The sequence below is a fragment of the Zalophus californianus genome, chromosome 1 (assembly GCF_009762305.2).
Source record: "Zalophus californianus isolate mZalCal1 chromosome 1, mZalCal1.pri.v2, whole genome shotgun sequence".
NCBI lineage: Eukaryota > Metazoa > Chordata > Mammalia > Carnivora > Otariidae > Zalophus > Zalophus californianus.
Window position 1 is genome coordinate 14,512,693 of NC_045595.1, and position 25,846 is coordinate 14,538,538.

A 25,846-nucleotide genomic window follows, 5' to 3' on the forward strand; every position below is an offset into this window, starting at 1 on the left:
GGGGCTGGGCCCTGCCTTCAAACAAGCGGTTTGAGTCTCTAGGAGCTCTGTCACATCTGGTATTGAAGGATGAGTGGTAACATCGACTATCTCACGTCTACAGCCTAATCACTTTTACATGTTTTTCTCTTCTCCCTTTGCTTGTATCCCAGAAACTTTCAATGTTTCTCCGTCCACTATCCCCCCCCCACCCCAACTCCACCTCCTCACCAGGGAAAATTGCAATCTGCCTTCCTGGTGCAAGAATTTTCCATCCAGTTTTCCACACTTTGTGCCTGGGGGGTTGAGAGGAATCACTGCATGTGTCAACGACCCAATCAGGACAGGGCTGAAAAGGGCCAGACACATGGGGGATAATGCAAGGAAGAGAGTGAAGGCAGAATGGGGGAAGGCAGAGGGGGAGAAATTGGGAAGTGAGGATGGTCCTGAGGAATGAGGGGGGATGCTTCCCAACCAAATCATCCATACCCCCCCCCCCCGGGCTGGGAAACATTTTGTCCACCAAAGTGCATTTATGAAGCAATTACCCACTGGCTGTCTCATTTTCTCATTCATCCCAAAAAACAAAACAAAACAAAACAAAACTACACGTTTTTTATTGAGCCCCTGCTGTATGCTTTGCACTCACTGGGACCTCAGAACAGCTCTGGTACAGAGGAGGAAACAGGCTCAGGGGGTTTGTCACTTGGTCACAGAGCAGAATTTGAGCCCTGAGCCCCACCTGATTCCAAAACTCACAGATGGGTTTCCTCAAGATGGATGTGACAATGGGGGGGGGGGGGTGTCCAGGAGGGCGCATTGTCCTACTCCATGGAAGACCTTGGAGCTGAGGTCTCCCATAGCTAGAGTGGCTTTGTTCATGGACCATCTCTCCTGAACTGGCTCTCAACACTGGGCGGTGGGGGCCATCTGGCTGGGTCCTGACTTCTTAGCACAAATTGCACATTAGAACCTGGAGCTCACTGTGGATTTTGAAGCTTAAAAACATTCCATCTCTCCTGGATCTCTAAGGAGTGAAATGTGGGGCAGGGGGAGCAGTTAGAGGAGAGAGGAGCTCCGTGGTAATGGAGATGTGGTCTAGAAGGGAAGGGGGGAGCCCAGTGCTTGCATGGCATAGAGGGCCAGGGCTGCCGGAGTCAGTTTGCTCATCTGTACGGCGGCAATGCAAACACCTGGGGGTTGCAAGGGTGTCTCGTGCACTGTTGTCTGGGATATAGTTAGCGTGCAATCGAAGGGTGTCCAACAGCTCCAGAAGTCCAGCCATATCTGGGCATGCTGCCCGGGGCTGGGCCTATCTGGTTAAGGGGCAGACATGAAGCCCAAAGCGGTGCAGTTCTGGCCCATGGTAAGAAGTTCCTGAGAGCTGGGAGTTGTCATGGGGACGATGCTGACAGTCTCTATGGTGATAGTTTGGTGGGGCAGGGGCTCTGAGACCTGGGAAAGCCTAGGGGAGGGTAAGGTTGTTCTGTTACCTCAGATACCAGAGTTGGTCTCCATGGCAACAGCTATGGGGTTTTAGCAGCCTTGGAGGCAGAGTTTGGAGGGGTGGCAAGGGGCTGGGGTGCACTGGGGAAAGGGGCAGACTGTTCCCACGGTGAGAGCTGGAGAACTGAATGTTGGGTCACTCTCCGGACAGTTTGGGGGGGGGGAAGGTGGTCTTCATGGCTGTTGGTAAGAATGGGGACATCCAGACGTAGAGTTTTGTTGCTCTCTGGTTGTCCCGGAGGTGGGAATGGGAAACGTGTGGTATCCATGTTACATCTGGAGGAGGGAGGCACTATCTTCATGGGTGTGACTGATGAGGGAAGGCTGTGCGACTAGGTTACAGGTAGAAGTTGGGCTGGTCGCCTTGGTAACAATGGGAAGTGGGGACAGCTTGTCTCCAAGTGAGTGACATGGATCCTATGGATCCCTGGGCCCAAGGGAATGGTCTCTGGTGACAGCCAGGAAAGAGGCCGTCCATCAGGTGGGAGTGGATTTTCTCCCTCCAAAGAGATACCTGAGGGGAGGGGCATGTCATTCTGTTTAAGTGGTGACAGACAAAGGCTGGTCTCCCCTGAAAGTAGGGGCGGGGGTTGTTCAGGGTGACCTGGGAACATGGGCCTGTTATTCTGCAAACTTCAAGGGATTCGCAGGGAAAGGGGCAAGAATGGGAATACCCAATTTCCAGGTCACCACAGGGGAGAGGACAGAAGCCCAGACTCCATGTGAGCACGGGGGCGTGATCACCTGGTGAGCTCCGAGGTTTCTCTACATGTGAGGGGGAAGAGGGTTCAGTGTCCAGATGACCATAAGGGATCAGTCTTCAGTCTCCAGGGAGATGCAGAGGGCCTGAGGCCAATCTCCAGATAATCCTGGGGGTCCAGCCTCCAGGAGACCGCGGGGTGGGGTGGGGGGGGTGGTCACTGTCTGTTTTCAAGTAACCTGGGGAGGAGGTGGCCAGTCTTCAGAAGACCTCAGGGTCTGTTGGCCTCCCAGGGGTCTTCAGGGGGCATGCCCCATCTCCTGGGGAAAGTCGAGGGAGGAGGGGAAATCCACTATCCAGGAGAGGTGGGGGCTTGATCAGTCTCCCGGAACTGGCCAGTCTATGAGGACCCCAGGGGGCGCAGCCAGTGTTCAAAGACCACAGGAGGCCTGGTCAGCCCGCAGGGCACCGCAGGGGCGCGTGGCCAGTCTCCAGTCCGTGGTCTGTCTCCAAGAGACCGCAGAGCACTCGGCAGCGCGCCCAAGCACCCCAACCAACTGCGCCCAGGGCCTAGACACGCCCAGCGGAGTCAAGCAGCGGGATCGCGCGCCCCTCCGGCCCAGCCCCCACCTCCGGCCCAGGCCCCAGCCCCAGCCGCCAGGTGCGGGGTCCGGCGCGCCGGGGTGCACGGTAGCAGTAGACGCCCAAAGAGGCGGCGCGTGGCGGTCGGGAAATCCCAGGCTGCGAACGCCCGGCCGGCGGCCGCCGCAGCGCGCGCGCGGATTCACGATGGGGTAGCGCGCGCTCCCGTCGGCCAGCCAGCCCGCAGTGTGCAGCGGTCCAGCAGCCTGCAGCTTCCACGCAGCGAACAGCTGTCCCCACCTTGGCGACGGCCGCGCCGCGCGCCGCGCAGGCACGCGCTGCTCCCGAGAAGGGCACAGGCCCGCAGCGGCTTCAGGAAGAACACACGTCCTGCAGTGGAGTGGGGGAGAGTGGTTAAGGCCGCTCCGGGATCTGTCCTCCTCGGGATTCAGGACGCTTCCCACCCCCCACGTGCCTGCAACCCAGGACCCCAGCCAGAGTATTCAGAAACACCCTCTCCCCCTGCAGTCCTGGACCCCAGTCTTGGCCTGGGCTATTGTTGATGCCAGGCGACGCTTGGTTGCTGCGCCATGGCAGTCCGCGGCTGGGATATCCTGGTCTGGACCCCCAAGGGCCGGAGTGGATAGACGGGCTAAAAGGAGGAAACTGAGAGGGTGGGAAAGAGATTGAGAGGGAGGGGGACCCGGGAGAGGGCTCTCTGGGGGCGGGGCCTCACTGGCAGGGCGGACCCCGAGCCTGTGGAGGGCGGGGTCTCCTTCCTAGGGGCGGGGCCTACACACCCGGGAGGTTGGATGTGAAGCAGAAGGCGTCGTAGCGTTCTTCGGCATTGTGGCGGTAGCCGTAGTTGCGCACACCCCCGGAGGCGGTGCCGCCGCCCGTCCCGGCGCTCCCAGCTCCGCCCAGGCCGCCGCAGGGCTCCCGGGGCTGGCTCACTGGGTACTGCACGGAGCCGTCGCGCAGCCAGCCAGCGTTGCACCAGTCCAGGCCGTCGCGCCAGGCCGCGTGCAGCTGCTCTGCCGACGCCAGGATGCCGTCCTGCTCGGCGCAGGCGCGCTGCGCCTCCGTGAAGGTCAACTTGTAGCGGCCTCCACGGGGGTGGTAAGGGAAGACAACTCCTGGGAGGACGTACGTAGGGGGTTCAGCTCGGGAATCCCAGCCCTCCCCTACCCACCTAACATTCTGGGGTGCTGCGTGACTCTTCAACCTACACTTTCCACTCCATCCCTCACTCTGGACTTAGACCTGACCACGCTGTTCCCAAGCTCACTCTCCTTGTGATCCCTTTGCCGTAAGCTTGGGATTCACTTGACTCTTCCTCTTAAGATACTTAATCATATCCATCCCCTTTCCACCACTGGAGAGCTCTGCTTATGTACTTTCCACTTCTTACATCTGCTGAACTCCTATTCATCCTTCAAAACCAAACCCCCACAACACTTCTCCCTTCAATCTTTAGTGCTTCTGACATTCCCCCAGCACTGGAAGCTTCCCTCCTGTCAAGCCCTGAGCTGATGGAGCTGGGAATGTCTGTGTCCAGTGCTGACTCCCCCACAGGGAGCCCCTGAAAGTATGACCCTGGGCAAAGACCTCTTTGATCCCCAGCATTGTCCAGGGCAGTTCCCACTGGTTTCTCTTCCACCTTCAGTTCTTAAAACTTGCTCTTCATTGGACCCACAGTCAGCTCAGCTCAGCAGCATTCTGTGTGTGTGTTTGAGGGGCAGACCCTGGAGGTGCAGGTGCCTCTTTCAGGAGACGCAGGGAGGAACAAACGGGCCAGAAAGAACACCTAGAGGCTGAAGACCGAGGCTTGAGTCCTAGCTCTGCCACTCACTTGCATGTACCCTGAGCAAGATTCTAATCTCTCTGAGCTAGTTGCCCATCTGCTGGTAATAGCATCTCCCTCAAAGTTTTTGGGAAAATTAAACAAGAGACTTGTTTAATATGGACAATAAAGAAGAGCTGCTGCTATTATTATTTGCTATTGTTGGGAGGTACAGATTCTGAAATCTCTCCTAGAATCTTCTCAGGTGGACTGAGGAAGACAAACCAGGTGGGAGAGAATTCTTCAGGTAGAAACCCCGCCTCTCAGCTCCACAGCCAGCCAATCAGAGCATCCCATCTCCCAGTCACAGTGATTGGCTCATGGATGGGCACATGACTTAACCTGGGCCAATGAGGGACAACTCTGGGACTCTAGCTAGCACTGCTAGGAAATTAACTGCTAAGTTGGAGGATGGAAGCCTGGCACTACTTTTTGGCTCCATCAGGGGAAACCTGCCTGAAGAAAGCCCACTTAGGGAAAGAGGGCTGAGGGAGGAATTCCTGATATGGTGTGAGTGGATCTCCCTGGATCTCACCTCCAGAGTTTCCCAAAGTCCTTACTATTGACATTTTAGACTGGATCCTTCTTTGCTGTGGGGGAGCTGTCCTGTGCATTGTAGGATGTATTGCAGCCTCCCTGGCCTCTACCCACTAGATACCATCAGCAACCCCTTTCTAGACATTGCCGATGTTCTTGGGGAGCAAATTCGCCTCAAATCAGAACGATTACCCTACCCTACCAAGCCTCAAATTCCTTTAGGCCAACTTGATTTGGTTTCTGTCCTTTGCAATATTTCCCACTCTCCTCCCTTAGACACACGCTTTATTCCGTCCACAAGCTGTTACCTTCCAGGTCCAGCTTGACCATGCCAGTGTCATCCTCCAGCTCATTGGTGACCTCGCATTCATAGCGCCCATAATCCTGCAGCGTAACGTTTCGGAGAACCAGGGAGGCATCCCCAGGTCCATCTCCCTGCAGCTCCGCACGCCCACGGTAGCTGCCAAATGCTCGGTGCTGGGGGCCCAGCGCCACGAAGACGTCGGCAAAGGCCAGCGGGTCCACCACCTTAGTCCACTTGAGACGGACGCCGTCGTGGTCGTGGGCGGCTGCCTCATAGTGGTAGCGGCAGGGCAAGACGATGGTGCCACCCCTGTGACTGACCACCTGCCCCGGCGCCGTCTGCACCACCACCGAGCCCGACTCACCCTCTGCGGGAGGGCCAAGCAGGGTTCAGAAGAGGTCCCAGGGGGCGGGGTGGGAAACCCGGGGAAGGGGATCCCAGGGAAGTGTTGTGGGAAGAAAGCTTGGGCCGAGGTCAGGGGATCGTAAGGTTAAAGGATATCAGGAAAGGGAACTGGGACTCAGAGGAGGAGGGGTTGGGGGGGGGGAAGTATGACCGTCAGGAACGCTCCATACCCTACCCCCTATATGCTCCCTGCAGCCAGGCAATCACATTCGGCCACGGCTCCTGCGGGGCAAGACCCGCTTCCGCTATCCAGACTCACCGAGCACGTGCACGACCTTCTTGCGTCCGCGCTGCGCCCCTGCGGGGGCCGTGAGCAGCAGGACTCCGCAGGCCGCGGCCCAGAGCGCGCCGGGACCGAGGGCCGCCCGAGCACACACCTTGGGGCACAGGGTACTCAGTCCAGCCTCCTGGGCTTTGCCTGTCGGAGGACTAGCCCCCTGACCTTCGTTCCCCACGGCGCGGACTTCTCGCATGCCCAGGTCCCCACCCCGGCCAGGGTCCCAGAGGACTCTCCCAAGGAGAAAGCTGGCAGACCCTTTCCAGCCCTCATCCCCTGTCCCCCGCATTCTCCCGGGACTTCACACTCTAGTTCCTACGCAAAGCCCACGCCCCCGGGCTCACCTGCCCTCAGTCCAGCGCGGGCAACCCGCCAGATCCCCTAACCCCGACCCCGGCCGCTCGGAGCTCCGCCCCCTTCTCTGGCCGGCCCTGGCGGGGATTGGGAGGGAGGGGGGAGGAGCTGGAGCAGCGGCAGCGGCAAGGTTATCGGTGCGCCAGGAGACTGCAGCAAACCGGCCGGGGTGTGGGGGCGGCGGGGGGCGGCGGGGGGCGGGGGACGCAAGGGGTAGAGCCGGAGAGAGGTAGAGACACGGGGAGAGAGCGAGGCAAGGGAAAGAGACAGAGACAGAGAAAAAAGCAAGGAGAGATGGGGATAGAGAGGGAGAGACGGGTAAGGAAAGATGGAGAGAGACAGAGACTGAAAGGGAGAGAGCAAAGAGAGCAAGAGGGGGCTTGGAGGTAGGGAGAGACGGAGACTCAGAGGAAAAGAAAAGGGACCAGGACGACAAAAAGAGGGAGAGAAAAGTGGGGAGAGGCGGAGAGGGATATAAAAGGAGAAGCAGAGTTCGAGAAACAGAGATAACAAGAGGGTGAGAGACGGAAGGGATTGGAGAGACGGAGCGGGGAGAGACTGAGAAGAGGAACACGGAGGGACGTAGATTCAGACACAGAGCGAGACAGAATCCCAGAGAGGGACCTACTGGGACCCGCGCCCGCGACCCACTCACCATCTTGCCCGTGCGGCCCCCGCCGAGCGGCCCCTACGCGCCGGGACTGCGCTCCCCGCACACCCAGGGAGGACTGGGCAAGTCCCTTCGGGCGGCGCAATCCCGGCGTCTGCCTGCAAGGGGAGGAGGGAGGCGGAGGGGGGTGCGGGGAGGAGCTTTAAAGGGAACGCGGCGACGCGCGCTCCGCGGATAAACCCGGGCGCGGGCGGAGGAAGGACTGCACTAGACGGTGAATGCAGGACCACGTCGCTGATCCTGCTGACTGATCTTGGGCGGGAAGAGGAACCTCTGGGCCGCACTTTAACTCTTTAAAATGGAGGGAAGGGGGTCCTGACGGAGTCTTCCATCTAGGTGCCCAAGGTGAGCCAGGGGCTGAGTAAGCTAGGTAAAGGGGCTTAGGCCTGCAGGTCTGTTTTCCCATTTGTCACTCGGTGGCCATCGTCTCGTCCTGGGCTCTGGCACCCAAAAGGTGCTCACTCTGCGGGTGGGGCCCCACAACAGTCACACACTCTGCAGAGGGAATATGCAGCAACAGGTCCAAATCTGACTCTCTCACCAGCTGGAGGACCTTGGAAGAGAGGCTTGGTCTCAGCCTGTTTCCACCTCCAGAAAATGGAGTGCTGGTTCTTTGGTGAAGATCCAATGATTAGACACACAATAGGTGCCTAATAAATGCTGGTAGGAGCAGGTAGCAGGGGAGCCTGATCAAGCCCCTGACCCACTCTGGGCCTGAGTCACCCCCAAACCTGGCCCTTTGCCCAAGTTCAAAAATCGAATCAGGAAAAATATGACTTTCACTCAACCCCTTGGCTGCCTCTTCAGCCTCAGTTTCCCCAAAACATGAGCCAACCATACAGCAGAGGGTTATAGGGTCCATGGTTGGATGGGCTAGGCTGGCACTGGGTCCTTTAGCTCAGCTGCATCTAGGAGCCATGACCTCCGACCAGGAACTTTACTGCCTACAGGTTCAGTTTCCCCATCTGGACTGTAGGGTGAGATCCAGCATGTAGCACTTGAGTTTGGCCCTTGGTAATGGTATATTGTAGGAGCTTAATAACTGCCACGAAATTAGTTATTATAATTTATTGTCAGAGCTTGGATTTTGGATGTTTCTCTCCTGATTGCGACCTCAGGCAGGTCTTTGGACCTCTCTGAGCCTCAGTTTTCCCCATCTGGAAGATGGAGCTGTGCACGCCAACCAGAGGCAGACTTCTGCTGGCCAGTACCTCCAGTTCCTGATGTTCGTGCTGGCAGTGATGGGTAGGCCCTCATGGGGTCTGAGAAGCAGGTCCCTCACCTCTGAATCCCGAAACACTCAGGCAGCAGCAATATTTGGGCATCAAAAGATTTTTTTGTTTGTTTTTGTTTTGTTTTGTTTTTTACTAAAAGGATCCATGGGGGTATGATGGGTAAATTCTGTAGTAGAACAGTCCGTGTGGGATTGGGGTACCGTGACAGCTGAGCGTGTCTGGCTCTAAAGGGAACATCTGGCCCCTAGTTGTCCCATCCCATGCGTTGGCCTGATACCACCATAGCCAGGACCAAAGACACCTGGAGATGTACTTCCTGCCTCTAAAAGACCCAGCCCACCCTTCCCAGAGCAGGGCTGTCTGGGCATGGAAACAGAGTCCTGGGGAGTCCCCAGCACTCTCAGTGATCCTTCTTGTGGCGGTCCAGGGGACCAGGGGGTGGGCGCAGGAAGAAAGCAGGCCGCCACAGGCAGCGGAAGGCCAGCAGATGGGGACCCAGCGCATACAGCAGGTTGCACCCGAAGAAGCAGGCCCAGGCGTCATCAGGCACACGGTAGGTGAAGGGCGTGCGCACGTGCATGGAGGCACCCATGTGCGAGAACTGTGCCTAGTGGCCATACAGAGAGGATGCATGTCAGGGGCCAGGAAAGAACAAGTCCCAGCATCACCAGCATCCCACCCTAGGGAGCCCAGAGGGTCTCTGTCCCTCTCACTGGCTGCTGGCCTGTCTCCCTTCTCTAGCCCATCTGTCTGCCTCTAAATTTCCCTGTCCCCACATTTCCTGTGTCCTTGTCCATCTGTGTGTGAGCCTCTCCCCAGCTGTCTAACCAGAACCATCTTCACTCTCTGCTGGGCCCTCCCTGTTTCCCATCTCCTTGATCTGGGTCCAGTTCCTCCTCTTGCTCTTCCCTACCCCAAGCAGCACACTTGACACAAATCCTGTTGATTCTACCCTGGGGATGTCTTCTTGGCCTCCACTGCTCAGGCCTAGGCCCAGGCTTTATCACTTTCCATCAGGAACCCTGAAACAGGTCCCCTAGCTCTGACTGGGCCCTCTACAGCTCAGACACATTCCATGGCTCTTCCAAGCTCAGAGTTCAAAGCCCTCAGCATCTAGCTGTCAAATTCTCTTGCCTCTGCCTCTATCCATATTGTGGCTCTGCTAAACCATTATCCCCCTTAGCATCTTTATGCTGTTCCAATTCCTGAAATGCTCTTCCTTGCCTAGAGAACTCATACCCATACATCAAAGCCCAGCTCCTAGGCTCACTCTCCTAGGAAATCTTCCCCTTCTGGAATTGCTCTCAGCCCTTATCTTTACCTCTCTCCAGTTCTGACCCCCCCCCCCACCACCATGGGGTTGGGAGTGTTAGTGTCAGGTACTTTCTCCCCGAGACTAGGGAATCCTAAGGTATCAGGCTGGGGCTGGGGCCTCTCAGAGGCTCAGCATCCCCCTGCTCAGGGAAAGCACAAAAGCAATTGATGGGTAGACAGAAACTTTCTTCCCTACAGACCCCACCGCACCTCCCCACACCCTACCATACCTGGCCAACAGCTCCAGCAAACACCAAGGCCCAGTCAGGCAGCCAAGAGCAGCCAGGGAAGATGAGGGCATAGGCAGCCAGGCCAAAGAAGGGCAGCACGTAGAACATGTACACTAGCATCTGAGGGGCATACAAACCACAGGATGAGCAGCAGCGGCTTCCCTGAGCCCCCTGAGGTGGAGGGGGGATCTAGCCAGCCTCAGAACCCACTCAGGATGGGGGCTCTCTGCACGTCCCAACCCTGTGCACATTGCTCCTCACAATATCTGCCCCTCCCCCAACCACTGCCACCACATGCACACACACACTGAGCCCACCCACATTACTCCACAAGGGGCATGTGACCCTGGCCTGGGAACTGGAACACTCCAGCCCCCCTGGCCATAATGATCAGTGACAGGATGTGCATGTTATTCAGTGATGATGGCACGTGGGCCAATCAGAGTCTGCCGGAGATTTGTGCTTAAGCTCTGGAGAAATAATCGCTCACATTCCTCTGGGGTGGCTAAGTAGGGCAGATGGAGGCCTGTTGCTGCCCAGGGCTGTCACCACAGTCCCACAAAGTGACTACCTGGGAGTGGAGTCCATGCAAAGAAAGCAGAGCCCAGAGACAGTTATCCTTAGCTCCTAGATCCAGCCATACTTGAAGACCATATCTGTCTTCATTTTGGAAGACAGACATTTTTGGTAGGACAACAGATACAGATTGACTTGTGTTTCTGGTACCTGCTTCAGAGAGGACTTACTAGACCTCTACCAATGGCAGGACCATATGGCCCTCTCTTCCCATCTGCCCTCTCACCTGCACCTTCGGATAGGCCACAGGGTCCTGTAGGTATGGCTCGTACTGATAGATGTAGACAAAGCAGGCATCTGTGGGGCAGTCAAGCACCACCTGGGGCAGACAGACAAACCAACAACCCATCTCAAACATTTTTCCCACAAGAAGCCTTCTCCACCCTCCCATACCCCTTGCTCTGGCCTCCCTGAGGCTTGGTTCTTTCACTTTGTTGGGAAGATTACAGAGAATGGGGCTTTGTCATGGAACACTCAGATCAGACTTGATGAAGAACTTCCCTGGATGACCAGACAGGAGAGCAGTGGCCTTTTTGCACTGGTGAAAGGAACATGGTTGGTGGGGACAGGAAAGGGGGTTGGAGGTAGAAGAAAGGTAGGCTGGCCACTGCAGACTCACCAGGCCCCGGAAGAGGGTGAAGAACCCAGCGAGGGTGAGGTATATGACAAGGGCCAGGTCAACCGGGCGTCGCAGGATGCCCTTTCTTTGTTCCTCCTGTACCTGCCCCATGGGAGAGAGACAGTGTGAGAAGTCGGGTATCCAACAGGCACTCGATAAAGGCTCATCTCTTCTTTCCTAAAGGCCAACGAGATCCTTCCAAAGAGGCAATGTTTTTGATCAGAAGCAACTCTAATTGGGGGGGAGGGGCATTCAGGCATGTTGGCACAAGGAACTGTCTGGCAGCAAGGCACTTACCACATCGGCGGTACAGCACGTTGGTGCCCGGGACTGGTTGAAGACCCTCGTGCCAGCCCAGCATAGGACTAGCACATAGGGGATGGCAAGGAAGAAGGCAGGTCTGATCTCTGAGCTGTATTTACCTGTCATGGTAGGAGAGAGGGGGATGTCACTCATCAAGGATCACCCAGGCCTGGCCAGACCCATAGGTGAGTCACACCAGAATCCCTGGCTGGAAGTAATAATTCATAAATGCAGTCTTTATTCAAGCTCTAGCACCTCTGGCTCCCCAGTGCTCATAAGATGGTGTCCAGACTCCTCAGCCTGGCCTGCCTCGATTTATTTTCTGGATATGGCTTCTATATTTCAGTTGTTCTTTGCTTCTCCTGGATACATCTTGGGTGTCCCTCTTGCTCAGCCACCCCCACATACTGGGCTGCCTCTCCCTTCTACCTCCCAAGACCTACCTATGAACCTTCTAGGCACAGGACAGTAACCCAGCCTGAGGAGACGGGAATCCTTCAAAGTCCAGTCCTTACCAAGGATGTTTCCTGGGAGGAACACCAGGATGCTCATGATGAAAGATCCCAGCCAGTACAGTCCAAGGTTCCGGTATCTCTTCCTAGGGTGGGGGATGGAGGGGTGACCAACAGATGCCTGTTCCCCAGTCTCAGAGCCCTAGCCATGGCCCAGAGTCCACCCTGGGCTCCCCAGCTCTGGGTCCCTCCCAGTTTTGTCCAGGACAGAAGGGACAACAGGGAGATGAATGAGGGACTGAACAGACCATCTGTCCAGGGACAGAAGTGATTGCTTAGGCACAGGGGTGTACAAGAGAAGAGAGCTGACTACCACTTACACCTGTAACATTCCTTGGAACCTTCTCCTGGCCACTCCTGGCTGGAGCCCTAGAGAGGCCTGATTTCCCCTACAGACACTGCTGACTGCACCCAGGCATGGGACCCCCCACTCCGAGAACTTGATCTCCTTCCCAGGATCCAGGTGCCACCCCCCTCCACTCCCCCACCATGCACCTTCTGTGGATGGCACCAGCCATGGCCAGGTAGAGGAGGTAGTGAACCGTGCCATCCCAGTAGCAGATGAAGACTCCATGTGCAGTGCGCAAATACGGCTCTCCCTGCAGGGGCAGGTCAGGGCTCAGCTGGGCAGCAGGGCAGGAGGCATCCCGGGCGGCCCCCTACATACCTCCTTGGTAAAGAACTCCATGAAGCCCACCGCGTAGCCATCTTCCTGGAGAGCAATAAGGAGGTCCACCACCGAGGTGAAAGCAAAGACAGCGAACACTGTGGGGAGAGTGGGCGGGGCATGGCCCGGACGTGGGGGGGGCCTGAGGCCACTTGTCTGGGAACCAGAGTCCAGGCAAGGAACCACACCCAACTGCTCCCAGTCGCCCCTCCACAGGTCACAGGACCGACAGCCCTGCCTCTTGAGGCGGCACAGTCCCTGCCTTTGGGAGGCCTCAGGCTGAGAAGGCACTGACCCTGCCCCCAGGAAACCCCAAGTGATGAGGAAGTGTGGTCTTTCAGAGGTTCCCAGTCTGATGGGAAGATACAGTCCTGCTCTCAGGAGCCCCACGTCTGAAGGGGTAGGCCCTCTGAGGTTCCCCAACCAATGAAGTTTCTCCAGTCTTTTTGAGGTTCTCCAGCCTGATGGGAGCCCTTCAAGGGGATGGCGGAGGCCCCTGCTCACACAGTTCTCTCCGACTGACTCACCAGCATAGAGTGGGTCATAGTAGATCTCGCCGGGGGACAAACTGTAGATAGCCACAAAAAGCAGACCCAGGATCAAGGCACTCACCAATGCCAGCCCCAGGGGGCTGTGGAGAGGGAAAACAAGTCAGAGAGGCCAGGCCCAGTGCTGAGGCCCCACCCACCCTGGTGAGGGCAAAAGCAGATTCTAGGGTGCTCCAGATGTTGAGACTGAAGTGTCTTTCCATCCAGGAATCTCGTTCCCTGCAACTACCCTTTCCCATCACTAGGCTGTTGCCTGAGCTGTTTCTCCTTCCTGGAAACTCCTTCCAGAAGTCTCTTCCACTTGGCAAATGCCTACTCATCCTTCATGGCCTATCTTTCATGGCTCCTCCTCCAGGAAGCCCTCCCTGACTCCTTAGAATCATTGCCCAACTTAGGCCAAGTACAGAGGGGGCATCAGTCAACTCTTTCTGACTCTACAGTCCATCCCGTCACTTGCTGATACGTGTTTAACTCAATTTGCTGTCAGTCATTCAACATCACCAAGCCACTCTGTGGTCAGACCCAGCTCCCAAGCCCCTGCCAGGTCTCTAGTGCTCAGCACTGTACACCTCACTTTCTGAAACTCCTGACTCCTCCTAGCTGAAGTCCAAATGCTTCTGTCAACTCCACCCCACCCCTACCCTGATCTGTCCCATCAACCAGATAAGACAGGTCAACCAGTTGCATAGATAAGAAATAGAAATTAGGTTGGAAGCCGCCAACACAGGTGGGCAGAGTGGGTGGTTGGGAAAGCTATCCAGGGTCCCAGACTCCTCTACACTTTGTCCAGGCTCCTACCTTCTCATGGACCTCTCTGACACCTAAGATCCCCATCCTGGCCCCATCGGACCAACAATGACAATTATAGTAATCAGATAAGACCACACAAGTCTTTGCACAAAATTTGTAATCCTTATAACTATGGGACGAGGTCGAGGATTATGTTCATTACACACTGAAGAAACTCAGGCTCCCAGAAGCAACCTGACTCATTCATCCAAGGGGATGGAGCCAGGAATTTGTACCCAAGGAGCCAACCCCACAGGCAATACTCCCTGTACCCTGTCTTGAGTTGAGCCAGGTTTGGGAGTGTGAGGGGCTTGCATATGCCTGGTACTCCAGTGGCAGGATCCACAGGGCTGGGGTTTAGTTTAGGAGACAAGGGAGGTCACAGCATGTAGGCGAAACTGAGGCTAAAGACAGGGTGGGCCAAACCTTAACAGAAGAAAGTCTCAGGCCTCCGACAGGCAATGGAGGGGCCATCTGCTAGGGTTGGTGGAATAGAACGCGTGTCCGAGTGTCCATGTGTCAAGAGCTGGGTCATCAGGCCCTTATCTGGGGCAATACTTTGACCTTTGGTAACTTTGGAGCTGGGCACATCCCTGGGAAACCCCAGAAACCCTCCAAAACTCTGCCCTGTGGGGGGCTCTGCTTCTCAGCCTCCTTTCTCCTCAAGCCCTAAACGTCCCAGGACCGCCCCCACCCCCACCACACAGCCTCCTGGCCGGCGGAGAGGGCACTTCAGGGGCTGGGGGTAGTTCTGGCCTAGGTCCCTTCCTCCTGGCAGAAGCTGCGCAGGGACTCAGGGCTCGGGGGAGCCAGGCTCGCCGCCCGCGCATCCTCTCTCCCCGCCACCGCCAACCCGGCTCCGCCGCCCGCCCCCCTCCCGGAGGCCGCCCCGGCCCCTCCCCTCACGCACTGCGAGAGCGCCGAGACGTGGTTGAGCGCATAGGACCAGGGGAGGGCACCGAGCGACAGAGCCGCGATCTTGCCGGCCAGCGGCGGGATGTCCATAGTGGCGGCGCCCGGACCCCGGCTCGGTCCCGGCACGGCCTCCAGGGCGCTCGGCTCCTCCGCGGCCGCGCGTCTTGGGTGGGGGGAGGGTGCCGGGGACCCGGCCCCGCCCCGCCCTGCGCAAAGGTCGCCCGCCGCTGCGCCCTGGTCTGGCCGCCTTGACTTGACCGTCCCCGCGCTCCCGGGGAGCCTCTGAGGCCCCTCCCCCTTGAAGCGGTCCCTTCCCCCACTCCTCCCCCGGCTTCACCGTCACCGGACTCAGCGCGGTTCTCAGCGGCCTTCCCGGTCGCCCAGCCTCAGCTTCACTATTCAAGGCTAGAACACCATGTCTCCCGACGCTTCCGCTCGTGAGGCCCGGGACTGCAACTTGGGAGGCCCTGGGCCAGCAGCTTCATTCTAAGGGAATTTGTTCTCCAGGCCTCCTTCTGCACTTCTGCTTTCTCCGTCCTAAGCCACCGGTGTACCTACCTCGACCCTGAAGGGGACCCTTTTTAATTTCACATTCCCTAGACCTTCTTACCCCTAGGATCAAGGGGGCATTGGCGGCATTCTGCGCTAATGGAGGAACCTCAGTCGCTTGGACACAAGCAGTTGCCTGCAGGGCCCTTGGATTTGAGTGTTCACTCAGCGGCCACACACATTTAAACACATGTCCGGGTGTAAAGCTTTTGACTGGGTCTGGGGATCATCTCAAGGCAGGCCGTCAAGGTCATGGGTTGGGCGGGTCCCTTGAAGGACTGTATGTGCTGTGTTCCTTCCATGTAGCCTGGGCACCTCATGGGCAGCTGAGGCTATGCCCCTTGGCTCAGTGGGTGGTGTCAAAGGGAGGGAGTCCAAAGGGTGGGCTTAGATTAGGCGTGGATTGCTAGTTTGGTGAGTTTAGAACAGTGTTCCTGGCAAGAATAGCTCAGACCTGGGGTTGGGGTGTGGTGGGGGGCTCAGAGGGGATAGCTGAGGGAGGATTCTGAACAGCCTGCAGGAGGCGGTGCTTGGTTCAGGGGAAAATGCAAAGGGCATGGAGTGAGGGGGGCGGGCTGCGCCAGGGAGGGGACTATAGTAGGGTGGGGAGAGAATTAGGAGGCAGCTGTCTCCAACCCACTTTGGACTCTTGCCCATGTGTTACTTGTGGCTGCTGGAAAACAGTGAGCAGGTGCCTTTGGGGAGGCCCACAGTCTGTGTGTGGGGAAGATTCTAACCCTCACCCTTTTCCCATGCAGCCCCTGGGCCTTGTGCCACCTGGGTCCCATCTCTAAGCCTGGGTGACAAGATGATCTTCTGGCCACCGACCTGACAGCCTCCCTCCTAGCCTCCCTCCCCAGTTGTCCCTTGCCCATGGGTTAAGTTCAGGTTCCTCTGGGCTGACCTGAGGCTCCAGTCTCGTTTCTTGACTTTTCCCAACTCTAGCGGTGCCAACACCCCACCCCCCGGCCTCTTTCCTGTCTGCAAGATGGACCCTCTAGTATTTCCTCAGCCCTTAAAGCAGATCCCAATGTCCCCTCCTCCAGGTAGCCCTCTCTGCCACCCCAGCCCCGCTCCTCCTCCTCCAAGGGCAGGGGTGTCTGATCCAGATCTCTCTAGCAACCTGGCCTTGCATCTGTGTCTAGGATGTGCATGTACATGCACACCGAATTTGGGGGCCATTCTCTTCCACCTCTCCACTTGCTTGGGGGTAAAGTCCATGGGCTGAGTCTGGAGAACCTCCAGGTCACTAATTCAATTGAAGGGTGACCTTGACCTGGATGGCGAGGTGCCTGGGACCAAGGCCTAGGGTCCCTATCATTGGAACCTCTGGCTGCCCAGAGCTACTCTTGTGCTCAAGACCTGGGACCACTGGGCAGCCTCCACACGTGGGAATGTCACCCCTGGCCCTGCCCTGGGCACAGTGTCTATGGAAGGGAGACAGGGTGGTATATGTCATCCCAGCCTGGGCTCTTGTGCTGAGACTCCAGTCCCTGGGTGCCCTCCTCCCCCATACTGAGACACTCCCCAGGCTGCCGCCAAGACAGCACCCAGTTCCTCTTTGCATTTATCAGTCTCAGGTTCACCACCATGTACACAACAGACTGGCTGCCAGGGAGCAGAGCCTATCCATCCGGTTCACACAGTTGGTGCTGTTTACTAAATGACTACGAGATGCAGGCTGGCCCAGAAGCCCAACTCCAGCTGGAGTCTTCAACCCCTGAAGGGGTTGAGCAGGACCCACTAGGCACATGTGTGGGCAGATGGGTGGGTTGTGGGGATCCCCTCAGGGCTCATACTTTAAGCATGGCTCTTGGATTCCTAGGACCCCACCCAAGCTGCTCACTCAGCAGCTACAATTGAATGAGATCCCCAGGTAGTCTTGGCACAAATATGAGGTGCAGGCTCTGGAGATGTAGGGAGCACCTGGCATGCTGCATCTGTCCACAGAGTCGTCCCCTAAAGGCACGAGCCCCAGGGACTCCTGTGTCCACCCCACTGGCTTACTGGGGTAGCCTGGGCTGCAGCTGTCACAGACAAGCTTTGGGGAGGAGCTATCAACGCCACCTGCTGGTGGGGTGACTTGGCACAGGTGCGCCCTGGGTCCACCTGCCCCGCAGATCTGAAGAGGGCTGGGCCCTGTCTGGGGACCCCTTCCAACCTAACTCCTGCAGCACAGTGCTACACTGGGAGGTCCCTAATGCCCCTGGTGCAGGTGCAGCCAGGTGTTGGCTGGTCAGCCACCAGTCTCTCTCAGAGGATCTGTGGATCCTCCCCTCAACTCTAACCCAAGCTGATGGTGAGGGGCCCCATAGACAGATTTCTAGATGGTTCTCTCGTATTTCTCAGGCACCAGGGAGCTTTCCCAGCAGCATCCCAGCCCCATCTGCCCAGCCCAGCCCCGCTGCTACGGAAACAGAGGGGTTTCTGGTGATGGCAAAAACCAGGCTGCCCTGGTAGGCAAGCACTGGAACTTTAATACACGGCATGACACTTGAGACAACGGGAAGGGCAGGCAGAAATGCAGGCCAGAACATTCCACAGTCCAGGGAAGGTCGGTCGTTTGGAAAATACAATTGTGCGTTTTTCCAGAATACTCAGTAGTAAGGCCGTCTGGGGTTGTTCTGTGAGAGGCAAAAAAGAAAAAGGGGAGGGGGTCAATGCTAAACACAGTGGTTCCTCCTGCCCAGAATGTTCCAGGGACAGCTGAGCTCACAGAGGGGAGGGCAGGTGGAGAGGTGGGGAGTTGCTAGTGAGACCTGGCTTAGCTGGACTGGGGAAGGAGAGACAGTTCTGTTACCAGCACTGCCACCCCCGTGCTGAGATTCTGGGCAGCCCAGCCAGGAGCCATATGGGGCGCTGGGGACACACGCACCAGGGGGTTGGGCCGGAAGCGGTAGGCCAGCATCATCCTCTTGCGGAAGGCCTCATACTCATCATCCTCCTTGGAGAGCTCAGCTGGCCGGTCGATGCCAAAGCCTGCTCCATCTACTGTGGTGGTGCCTCTGCAGAGGGGGGAATGACAGGGCCAAGTGAGCAGGGGGCCGGGCTGGTGCCAGCAGGAGGAGTGGCAGAGGGCGCATACACTCACTTGTTGACCGGGTTCTTGATGCCCTGGCCCTCTGAGCCCAGCCCGTCGCCCTCCTTCCAGCCCATTTTCATCAGCATCTGGTAGCCGATGTTCTCCACTGTCAGCTTGAACTCCTTGTACTCTGAGTAGTCAGGCTCTCGGCCCTCCTGCAGGGCAAGGAGGTGGCTGTCATCCACCAGGGCTGCAACTGTCCCGGGTCCCGGCTCTGGCCTGAATACCACCCCTTCCCACCACCAATGGCCTGACTGGCCGCTGGGACCATCTGCCCATCTGCAGCCTCTGTACCAGGTCAGATTCCTTAAGAACAGACCAAGATGCTCCTTTTCAGGGTCCCCAGGGTCAGACTTTGTACCAAGCTGCCTGGTGGCAAAGTCAATGAGGGCAAGGTGACAGGTCACAGAGGCTTCACCCACCATGGGAAAGATTAATGGTTCATCAGTAAAGTCAAGTCCTAGGTTCTGAGGGCAATTCGTTACACAGAATGCTAAAAAGATGGGGTCAATAAGGTGACGGCCTTATTGATGAGGTTATGCGGTACAAAGCAGTTTTTAAAAAATCCCCCAAAAGATGACATGGGATGTGCCCTGTCAGCTATCTCTCCTCAGAGAAAAGCATGATGGCAGCATGGCAGGAATGTGAATTTTTGTTCTGGAGAACCCAGTCCATGGGGGCTTCTGTCTTGAGAAACGCTTTGCCTGTAAACTGCACTTAATTGCTCCACCGAAAGCAGAATTTCCCTGAAGCCCTGGAAAATGTTTCTAAAGCAGCAGCTGGGCTGCTTTCTGCTAATTCCCTCCACAGACGGTGTCTATCATCAACAGATGCCTCCCGAGGCGAGAGGGCCCAGCTCCCCCTGTGAATGAAGGGGGGCCCCCGAGATTGCCTCAGGCGCCTGGGCCACTGGCATGGCTGCCTGCCGGCCAGCCCACAACAGGAGCGGGGACCCGGGGACCCTCCCAGCTCACCTTCAGGGCCTTGAAGGTTTCCATGAACTTCTCCAGCTCATCTGGCGGCAGGAAGTCTCCGATAAAGTGCTTGCCGCGGCCCATCTTTGTCAGCTGCTCAGCCCACTCTGCCCAGAGAAGCGGGGAGGGGGGTGTGTGTGGAAAGTGAGAGAAAGGCAGAGCGCGGAGAGCGGGCCAGGTGACCCCCTGGCACAGGTGTGAGTCTGGGGCGGGGTGCGGGGCCTCAGGTGGTGGGGGAACGAGGCAGCTGGCAGAGGCCTCGACCCAAACCCTGCCCCCCCAGGCAGCCCTGCTGAGTGCCAGGTTCGAACGGCCACGGGCGCTCACAGAGCTACTTCTTCCCACCGAGGGGTGGAGGCGGAGAAGCCGAGTCTCTCACTCCAGGCCTTACACGTCGTGCAGGCAGCTTAAGACCCCAGGTGCCTCCCTGAGCAGGCGAGTGGGGGCTCCCAGCCTCCCCGGGCACCCCGGGCCACGCCCCGCCCGCACCCCGGGTCTTGTCCATCTCCATGCGCCGCAGCTGGTGCTCCCAGGTGCCCAGCTCGCTGTCCACCTCCTCGTCGCTGTCGTAGCCGTGCTGGTGCTGCTGCAGGGCCTTCTCCCACAGCAGCTGCATGTCCTGCATTGCGCGCTTGTGCTGCATGATCATGTCATACATCTGCTGCATCTGCGGGCGGCACGCACCAGTGAGCGGCGCCGGGGGGCGCACGTGCAGGAGGCCGGCCCCTCTGCCTTGCCTGCGCACATCAGGCGCCCTCACCCTTCCTCTCTCTGCCCCCTGCCCCCCCCCCCCCGGGGCAGGCACGGGAACAGGGCCCAGAGCGAGTGCTCGAGGAGACACGAGGGCTGGTACCAGGGCACGCCCTGGGCTCCCTGAATCCCCGTGGTGAGCAGGGAGGACCCCTCTCCGCCTCACCCAGTCTGGCCTGGAACCCAGCACATCCTGGGCACCCTTGCTGCGGACACCAGAGGAGGGCACCGCAGATCCCTGACCACAGAACGGTTGAAGGTGAGGTGATGGCGCTGCCAGCCTGGAGGAGGTGACTGGGGTTGAGTGTCCCCAAGGACCAACAGACAGGTGCCTGGAGTGCCCCCCAGGAAAGCAGCAGAGAGACCAAGCCAGCCCTCACCCCAATCACAGCCCAATACCAACTGAGCATTTGTCATACCATTCAGGGCCCCCAGTGCTAGCCAGGCCTGTCCTGTACTGGCTGCTGGGGAGCACTGGAAGGGAAACTTAAAAAAGGAGACCACCTAGTCAGAAAGAGCCCACAAGCGTGTTGAGGAGTAGCTACAGAGCACCAGCCTCAGGGGCTTCCCAGGCAGTGTGAGAAGGCCTCGGCTCTGAGGCCAACGCAAGCTGGGGCGGGCCCTTGGGAGGTGGAATGCGGCTGACAGGGGCCTGCTGCCCAAGGACCTCTCCCCTGACTGTGGGACCCACCCAGCACAGGGAGGCTCAGAAAGAACACGACACGACCACTGAACTGTGAGATGAGGTGGGGGACGATACTCCACCAGCCCCTCTGGAGCCTGCCTGCTCGGCTCCAGACTTACCTCCTGTTGCTCCTTCAGCTGCTTCTTCTGGGCATCTGACAGCTCCGTGACACCCACCAGACCTACGGGCTTCCCTTTCTCATAGCCAAGCCCCTTGAGGTCCTGAACTGGAAACAAAACACGGGCTGGTCAACAATGGATGCTCCCGCATGTGGCACAGTGTCCAGGCACTGATGACATCTGAGGCACCCAGCACACATGACAGAGCCTTCACATCACAGCAGTTGGTATCCCGTGTCATGTGATGACCGCGGGGGCCTCACCAGGCTCTATCACAAGCACCCAGTTTCATCCTCACGTGACCTCCAGGCAGACTCTATACCACCACGTTGCACATGCCAACATCAGAACTTAGAGATCCAGGGGCGCCTGGGTGGCTCAGTCATCAAGTGTCTGCCTTCAGCTCAGGTCATGATCCCAGGGTCCTGGGATCGAGCCCCATATCGGGCTCCCTGCTCCGCGGGAAGCCTGCTTCTCCCTCTCCCACTCCCCCTGCTTGTGTTCCTTCTCTCGCTGTGTCTCTCTCTGTCAAATAAATAAATAAAATCTTTAAAAAAAAAAAAGAACTTAAGAGATCCAGGGCTTCGCTCAAGGTCACGTGTCTGATGGGTGATAAGACGAGGACTTTGCAAAGGCAGACATGAGAGTGCAGATAGCATGTGAGTGAGTGTGTGTGTGTGTGTGTGTGTGTGTGTGTGTGTGTGTGTGTGTGTGTGTGCATTCACACACCGACTCTTGGAAATAAGCTCTGCAGGGAACAGACACCCAGCGTAGACACACAAGGGTTCATAGTCTGGCATAAGACTCAGCTGTGTGGCTGTTAGCTCCTTCCGGGGAGGCAGCCGACCATCCTCAAAGCAACTGACATTTAATTTGGCATCAGCTTCGGAGCTTGGCTGGAGCCAGCAACACTAATGCACATGAAGACGCTGTGACGGCCCCATCTGGGCGGCAGAAACCACCACCCCTCAGGCGGTAGCTTCCTGAGGGAGAAGTTGGGCAAACGGGGGTACAGAGGCCCTTCTGGCACGTGCAAAGAGCCAGGTCCTCCCAGTGCACCGGGGGTTGGGGCCTCGCCTGTAAGAATCACCCACAAGTGCTCCTTGAGCCCATGCTTATACTTCAATACCTTCTAGAAGGTCTGTGTGGGAGCCCTGTGAACCGGGCAAGGGGTCAAGGTCTGAGCAGCCCGCTGTGTGCCTGGAGCATGCCCATTATCCCTCTCCTCAGACCACTTTTCCAGCAAGCAAGGAGATGGGGGCTACTCACACTCCCGCAGGGATACGGATCAGTGGGACTTAACCCTGGATGTGAGCCTGGGAGGCTACCTCGCCAGCGGGGAGCTGGGGCCAGGCCTCGGGGAGTGGGTTCAGAATCGCGGCACACACACATCAGAACAGCACTCACCGCCGAGCACCCTCCATTATAGTGGGCACCAGAGTTTGACACTTGATGGGAATCCAACCTGAGACACCATCAATCCTGGGGAGAAATGCTATCTAGAACCCCAGGGAGTAGTAGAATCTTCACTAGGCTTTCTCCTTGGACTGGAAGACCACCCACCCTCAGAGCTGGACGGACAAGGCCAACAGGCCAGCCACATGACTTGGGTGAGCTGCCTTCCCCCTCCGCCCATCTCTGCAAAAGAAATGTAGGTGTCAGTGCCAGGGCACATATGACTCCTCTATGTCCTTGTGTGTCCAGGGGCAAGGGCAGGGGAGAGGGTTCTGCCTGCAGTGCAAGCTGTGTGGAGGGCAGTGAGCCAGAGGCCATGAGACAGCCTCTCTCAATCACCCATTCTCACCTGCATAACGGAAGGACAACAGACTCCTCACCGTGGTGGGTTTGTGGTAGAAAAGGAGAAATGAGACCACACGCTGTCAAGGAGGCGGACGTTGGAGCGGATTGCGCAAAACTGACTGTGGTAATCACGGTGCTTATCATCATGCATTTCCTGAGCTTTCTTTGACAGTACTTTAAAGCTTAAGGGAGATAACAGGATCCATCTATATGCTGTCTATAAGAGACTCACTTTCGATACAAAGTCACAAACAAGTTGAAAGCGAAAGGACAGAAAAATATACTCCATGCAAACAGTAACCAAGAGTGAGCTAGGATGGCCATACTAGCATCAGACAAAATAGACTTCCAGCCAAAAAAGGTTACAAGAGACAAAGAAGGAGGTTCTATGTTGATAAAAAAAATTTGAAACGCTAAGAAAATATAATGAGTATACAGCAAAAATTGACAAAAGTGAGGGGAGAAATACACAGTTCTACAATAACAACTGGAGACTTCAATGACCCATTTTTAACTAGGGACAGGTATCTAGATAGAAAAATCAATAAGGATATAGAAGATTAAACACTAGAACCAGTGAGACCTAACAGACGCATACAGAACATGCAACCCAACAATGGCAGAATACAGTGCACATGGAACATTCTCCAGGACAGATTACACGTGAGGCTATAAAAACGAGTTTTAAGAAATTTTAAAAGACTGAATTCATACCAAGTATCTTTTCTGATCGCAATGGAATGAAACTAGAAATCAGTAACAGAGGGAAAATTGGAAAACTCACAAATATATGGAAATTAAACACACTCTTAAACAATCAATGGATCAAAGAGGAAATCACCAAGAGAGACTAGAAAAATTTAAGAGATGAAGGAACACGAAAGCACAAGACAGCAAAACTGATGGGACGGAACAAAAGCAGTGCTACAAGAGAAATCTATACCTATACCTACACATAATTAAAAGGAATTATCTCCAATCAGTAACCTAACTGTACACCTTAAGGAACTAGAAAAAGAAAAGCAAACTAATTCCAGAGCTAGCAGAGGGAAGAAAATAAATATCAGAATGAAGGTATAAGAAGTAGGAAATAGAAATATAATATAGAAAATCCATGAAACCAAAAGTTGGTTTTTTGAAAAGATCAACAAAATTGACATACCTTTAGACAGACTGCCTAAGGAAAAAGAGAAAAGACTCATTAAAATCAGAAATGAAAGAGGAGATATTACGAAAGACTTTATGGAAATAAAAAGGAATTGTAAAAAATTACTATGAACACTTGTTAAGCCAACAACTTGGATAACCTAGATGAAGTGAACTAATTCCTAGAAATGTATAAACCACCAAAACTAACTCAAGAAGGAAGAGAAAACCTAAACAGACTTATAGCAAGGAAGGAGATTGAATCAGCAATCAAAAACCCCCCAACAGGGGCGCCTGGGTGGCTCAGTTGTTAAGCGTCTGCCTTCGGCTCAGGTCATGGTCCCAGGGTCCTGGGATCGAGCCCCACATCGGGCTCCCTGCTCTGCGGGAAGCCTGCTTCTCCCTCTCCGACTCCCCCTGCTTGTGTTCTCTCTCTCTCTGAGTCTCTCTCTGTCTTATAAATAAATAAATAAAATCTTTAAAAACAAAAACAAAACAAAACAAGCCCAGAACCAGATGGCATTACTGGTAAATTCTACCAACCATTTAAAAGAACAATTAATGCTAATAATTCTTCTCAAACTCTTCCAAAAAACTGGAGGATTTCCTAACTCATTCCATAACACTAGTATTACCCTCATACCAAAAGCAAAGACACCACAAGAAAACTATAGACCAACATTCCTTATGAATATAGATGCAGACATACGCAACAAAATACCAGCAAACTGAATATAGTAGCATGCTAAAAGGATTATTCACCATGACTAAGTGGGGTTTATCCCAGATATGCAAGGGTGGTTTAAATAGAGTGCTGGTACCAATTCCAAAGTGTGTGTGTGGGTGGGGGGACGGTTCCCCACACCGACGAGCAATTCTCAGACACCTGCTGGGTGTCCAATAGGCCAACTCAGTTCTAACACTACCCACCAGAAGATAGCATAAGATTCCATGGATTAAGGGGTCAGTCTTATAAAACTGCTCCCCCCGCCTCCCCAGCCAACTTTAGTCACCAACTATAAGCCCAAGTCATCACCTATGCTACTGACTGGCTGTAGATCAGAGGTTCCAATGATCCCCTCCTGCGTTCAATTAATTTGCTATACTGGCTCACACAACTCAGAAAAACATTTTACTTACCAGGTTACTGCTTTACTTATGTATTAAAATGGATATGTTAGGAAAGCCAGATGGAAAAGACACCCTGGGCAAGGTATGGGGAAAGCGCCCAGAGCTTCTATGCTCTCTCGAGCACACCACCCTCCCTGAACCTCCATGTGTTCACCAACCTGGAAGCTTTCTGAACCCTGTCTCTTTGGGTTTTTATGGAGACTTCACCCCATAGGCATGATTGATAAAATCACTAGCTGATGTTGACTGATTAGACCTCAAGCCCCTCTCCCCTCCCTGGAAACTAGGAGGTGGGACAGAAAGTTCCAACCCTCTATTCATGGTTGGTTCCCCTGGCCACCAACCCCCATCCTTAGGTGCTTTCCAAAAGTCACCTCAGTAACATAAACCCACTTGTGGTGGAAAGGGGCTTATTATAAACAACAAGACCCCCATTTCACCTTTATGGCTCTGAAGCATTTTCATGAACTGAGGACGGAGACCAAATAATACAACAAAAGATGCTCCCACTGCTCTTATCACTCAGGAAATTCCAAGGGTTTTGGGAGGAACTGTGAGCCAGGAACTGTGAACAAAGACCAAATACATAAGAGAAATATTATTTTGGTCATCTGAATGGCCAAATATGTATTTCTAATAAACCACAATATCACATGGTTCAATATAAGAAAATTAACCAATGTAATACACCACATTAACAGACTGAAGGAAAAAACCCATCCAATCATTTCAACTGATACAGAGA

At 55.6% G+C, this 25,846-nt stretch overlaps 3 protein-coding genes across 4 annotated transcripts in view; all 3 read right to left on the reverse strand.

Moving 5' to 3' along the window:
- Window positions 1-592: 592 nt before the first annotated feature.
- Window positions 593-7,274, reverse strand: HAPLN4 (hyaluronan and proteoglycan link protein 4). The gene is given in 11 exon segments (XM_027583056.2): window positions 593-2,825; window positions 2,827-2,868; window positions 2,870-2,890; window positions 2,892-2,909; window positions 2,911-3,063; window positions 3,065-3,127; window positions 3,129-3,157; window positions 3,568-3,903; window positions 5,456-5,818; window positions 6,116-6,233; window positions 7,143-7,274. Coding segments are annotated over 11 exon segments (1,197 nt in total). The 5' UTR covers window positions 7,146-7,274; the 3' UTR covers window positions 593-2,774.
- A 948-nt stretch (window positions 7,275-8,222) lies between these two features.
- TM6SF2 (transmembrane 6 superfamily member 2) lies at window positions 8,223-15,104 on the reverse strand. 2 transcript variants are annotated; one of them, XM_027583057.2, is made up of 10 exons: window positions 14,861-15,104; window positions 13,141-13,244; window positions 12,614-12,711; window positions 12,442-12,545; window positions 11,950-12,032; window positions 11,429-11,553; window positions 11,132-11,233; window positions 10,739-10,831; window positions 9,937-10,056; window positions 8,223-8,999 (listed from the first exon to the last, which is right to left on the reverse strand). In XM_027583057.2, the coding sequence occupies exons 1-10, from the start codon at window positions 14,953-14,955 to the stop codon at window positions 8,793-8,795; spliced, it is 1,131 nt and encodes a 376-aa protein (XP_027438858.1). In that variant the 5' UTR covers window positions 14,956-15,104; the 3' UTR covers window positions 8,223-8,792. The 2 variants fall into 2 exon arrangements, with proteins under 2 accessions (XP_027438858.1, XP_027438859.1); XM_027583058.2 differs by lacking the exon at window positions 13,141-13,244.
- A 2,734-nt stretch (window positions 15,105-17,838) lies between these two features.
- SUGP1 (SURP and G-patch domain containing 1) overlaps window positions 17,839-25,846 on the reverse strand; it is a 32,287-nt gene continuing 24,279 nt past the window's right edge. Inside the window, exons 9-14 of the mRNA XM_027583052.2 lie at window positions 21,025-21,131; window positions 19,960-20,137; window positions 19,471-19,577; window positions 18,506-18,651; window positions 18,290-18,419; window positions 17,839-18,038 (exon numbers count right to left, since the gene is read on the reverse strand). Of these exons, the coding sequence (XP_027438853.1) occupies window positions 18,012-18,038; window positions 18,290-18,419; window positions 18,506-18,651; window positions 19,471-19,577; window positions 19,960-20,137; window positions 21,025-21,131 (695 nt within the window). The 3' untranslated portion in view covers window positions 17,839-18,011. The remainder of the gene's footprint in view (window positions 18,039-18,289; window positions 18,420-18,505; window positions 18,652-19,470; window positions 19,578-19,959; window positions 20,138-21,024; window positions 21,132-25,846) is intronic.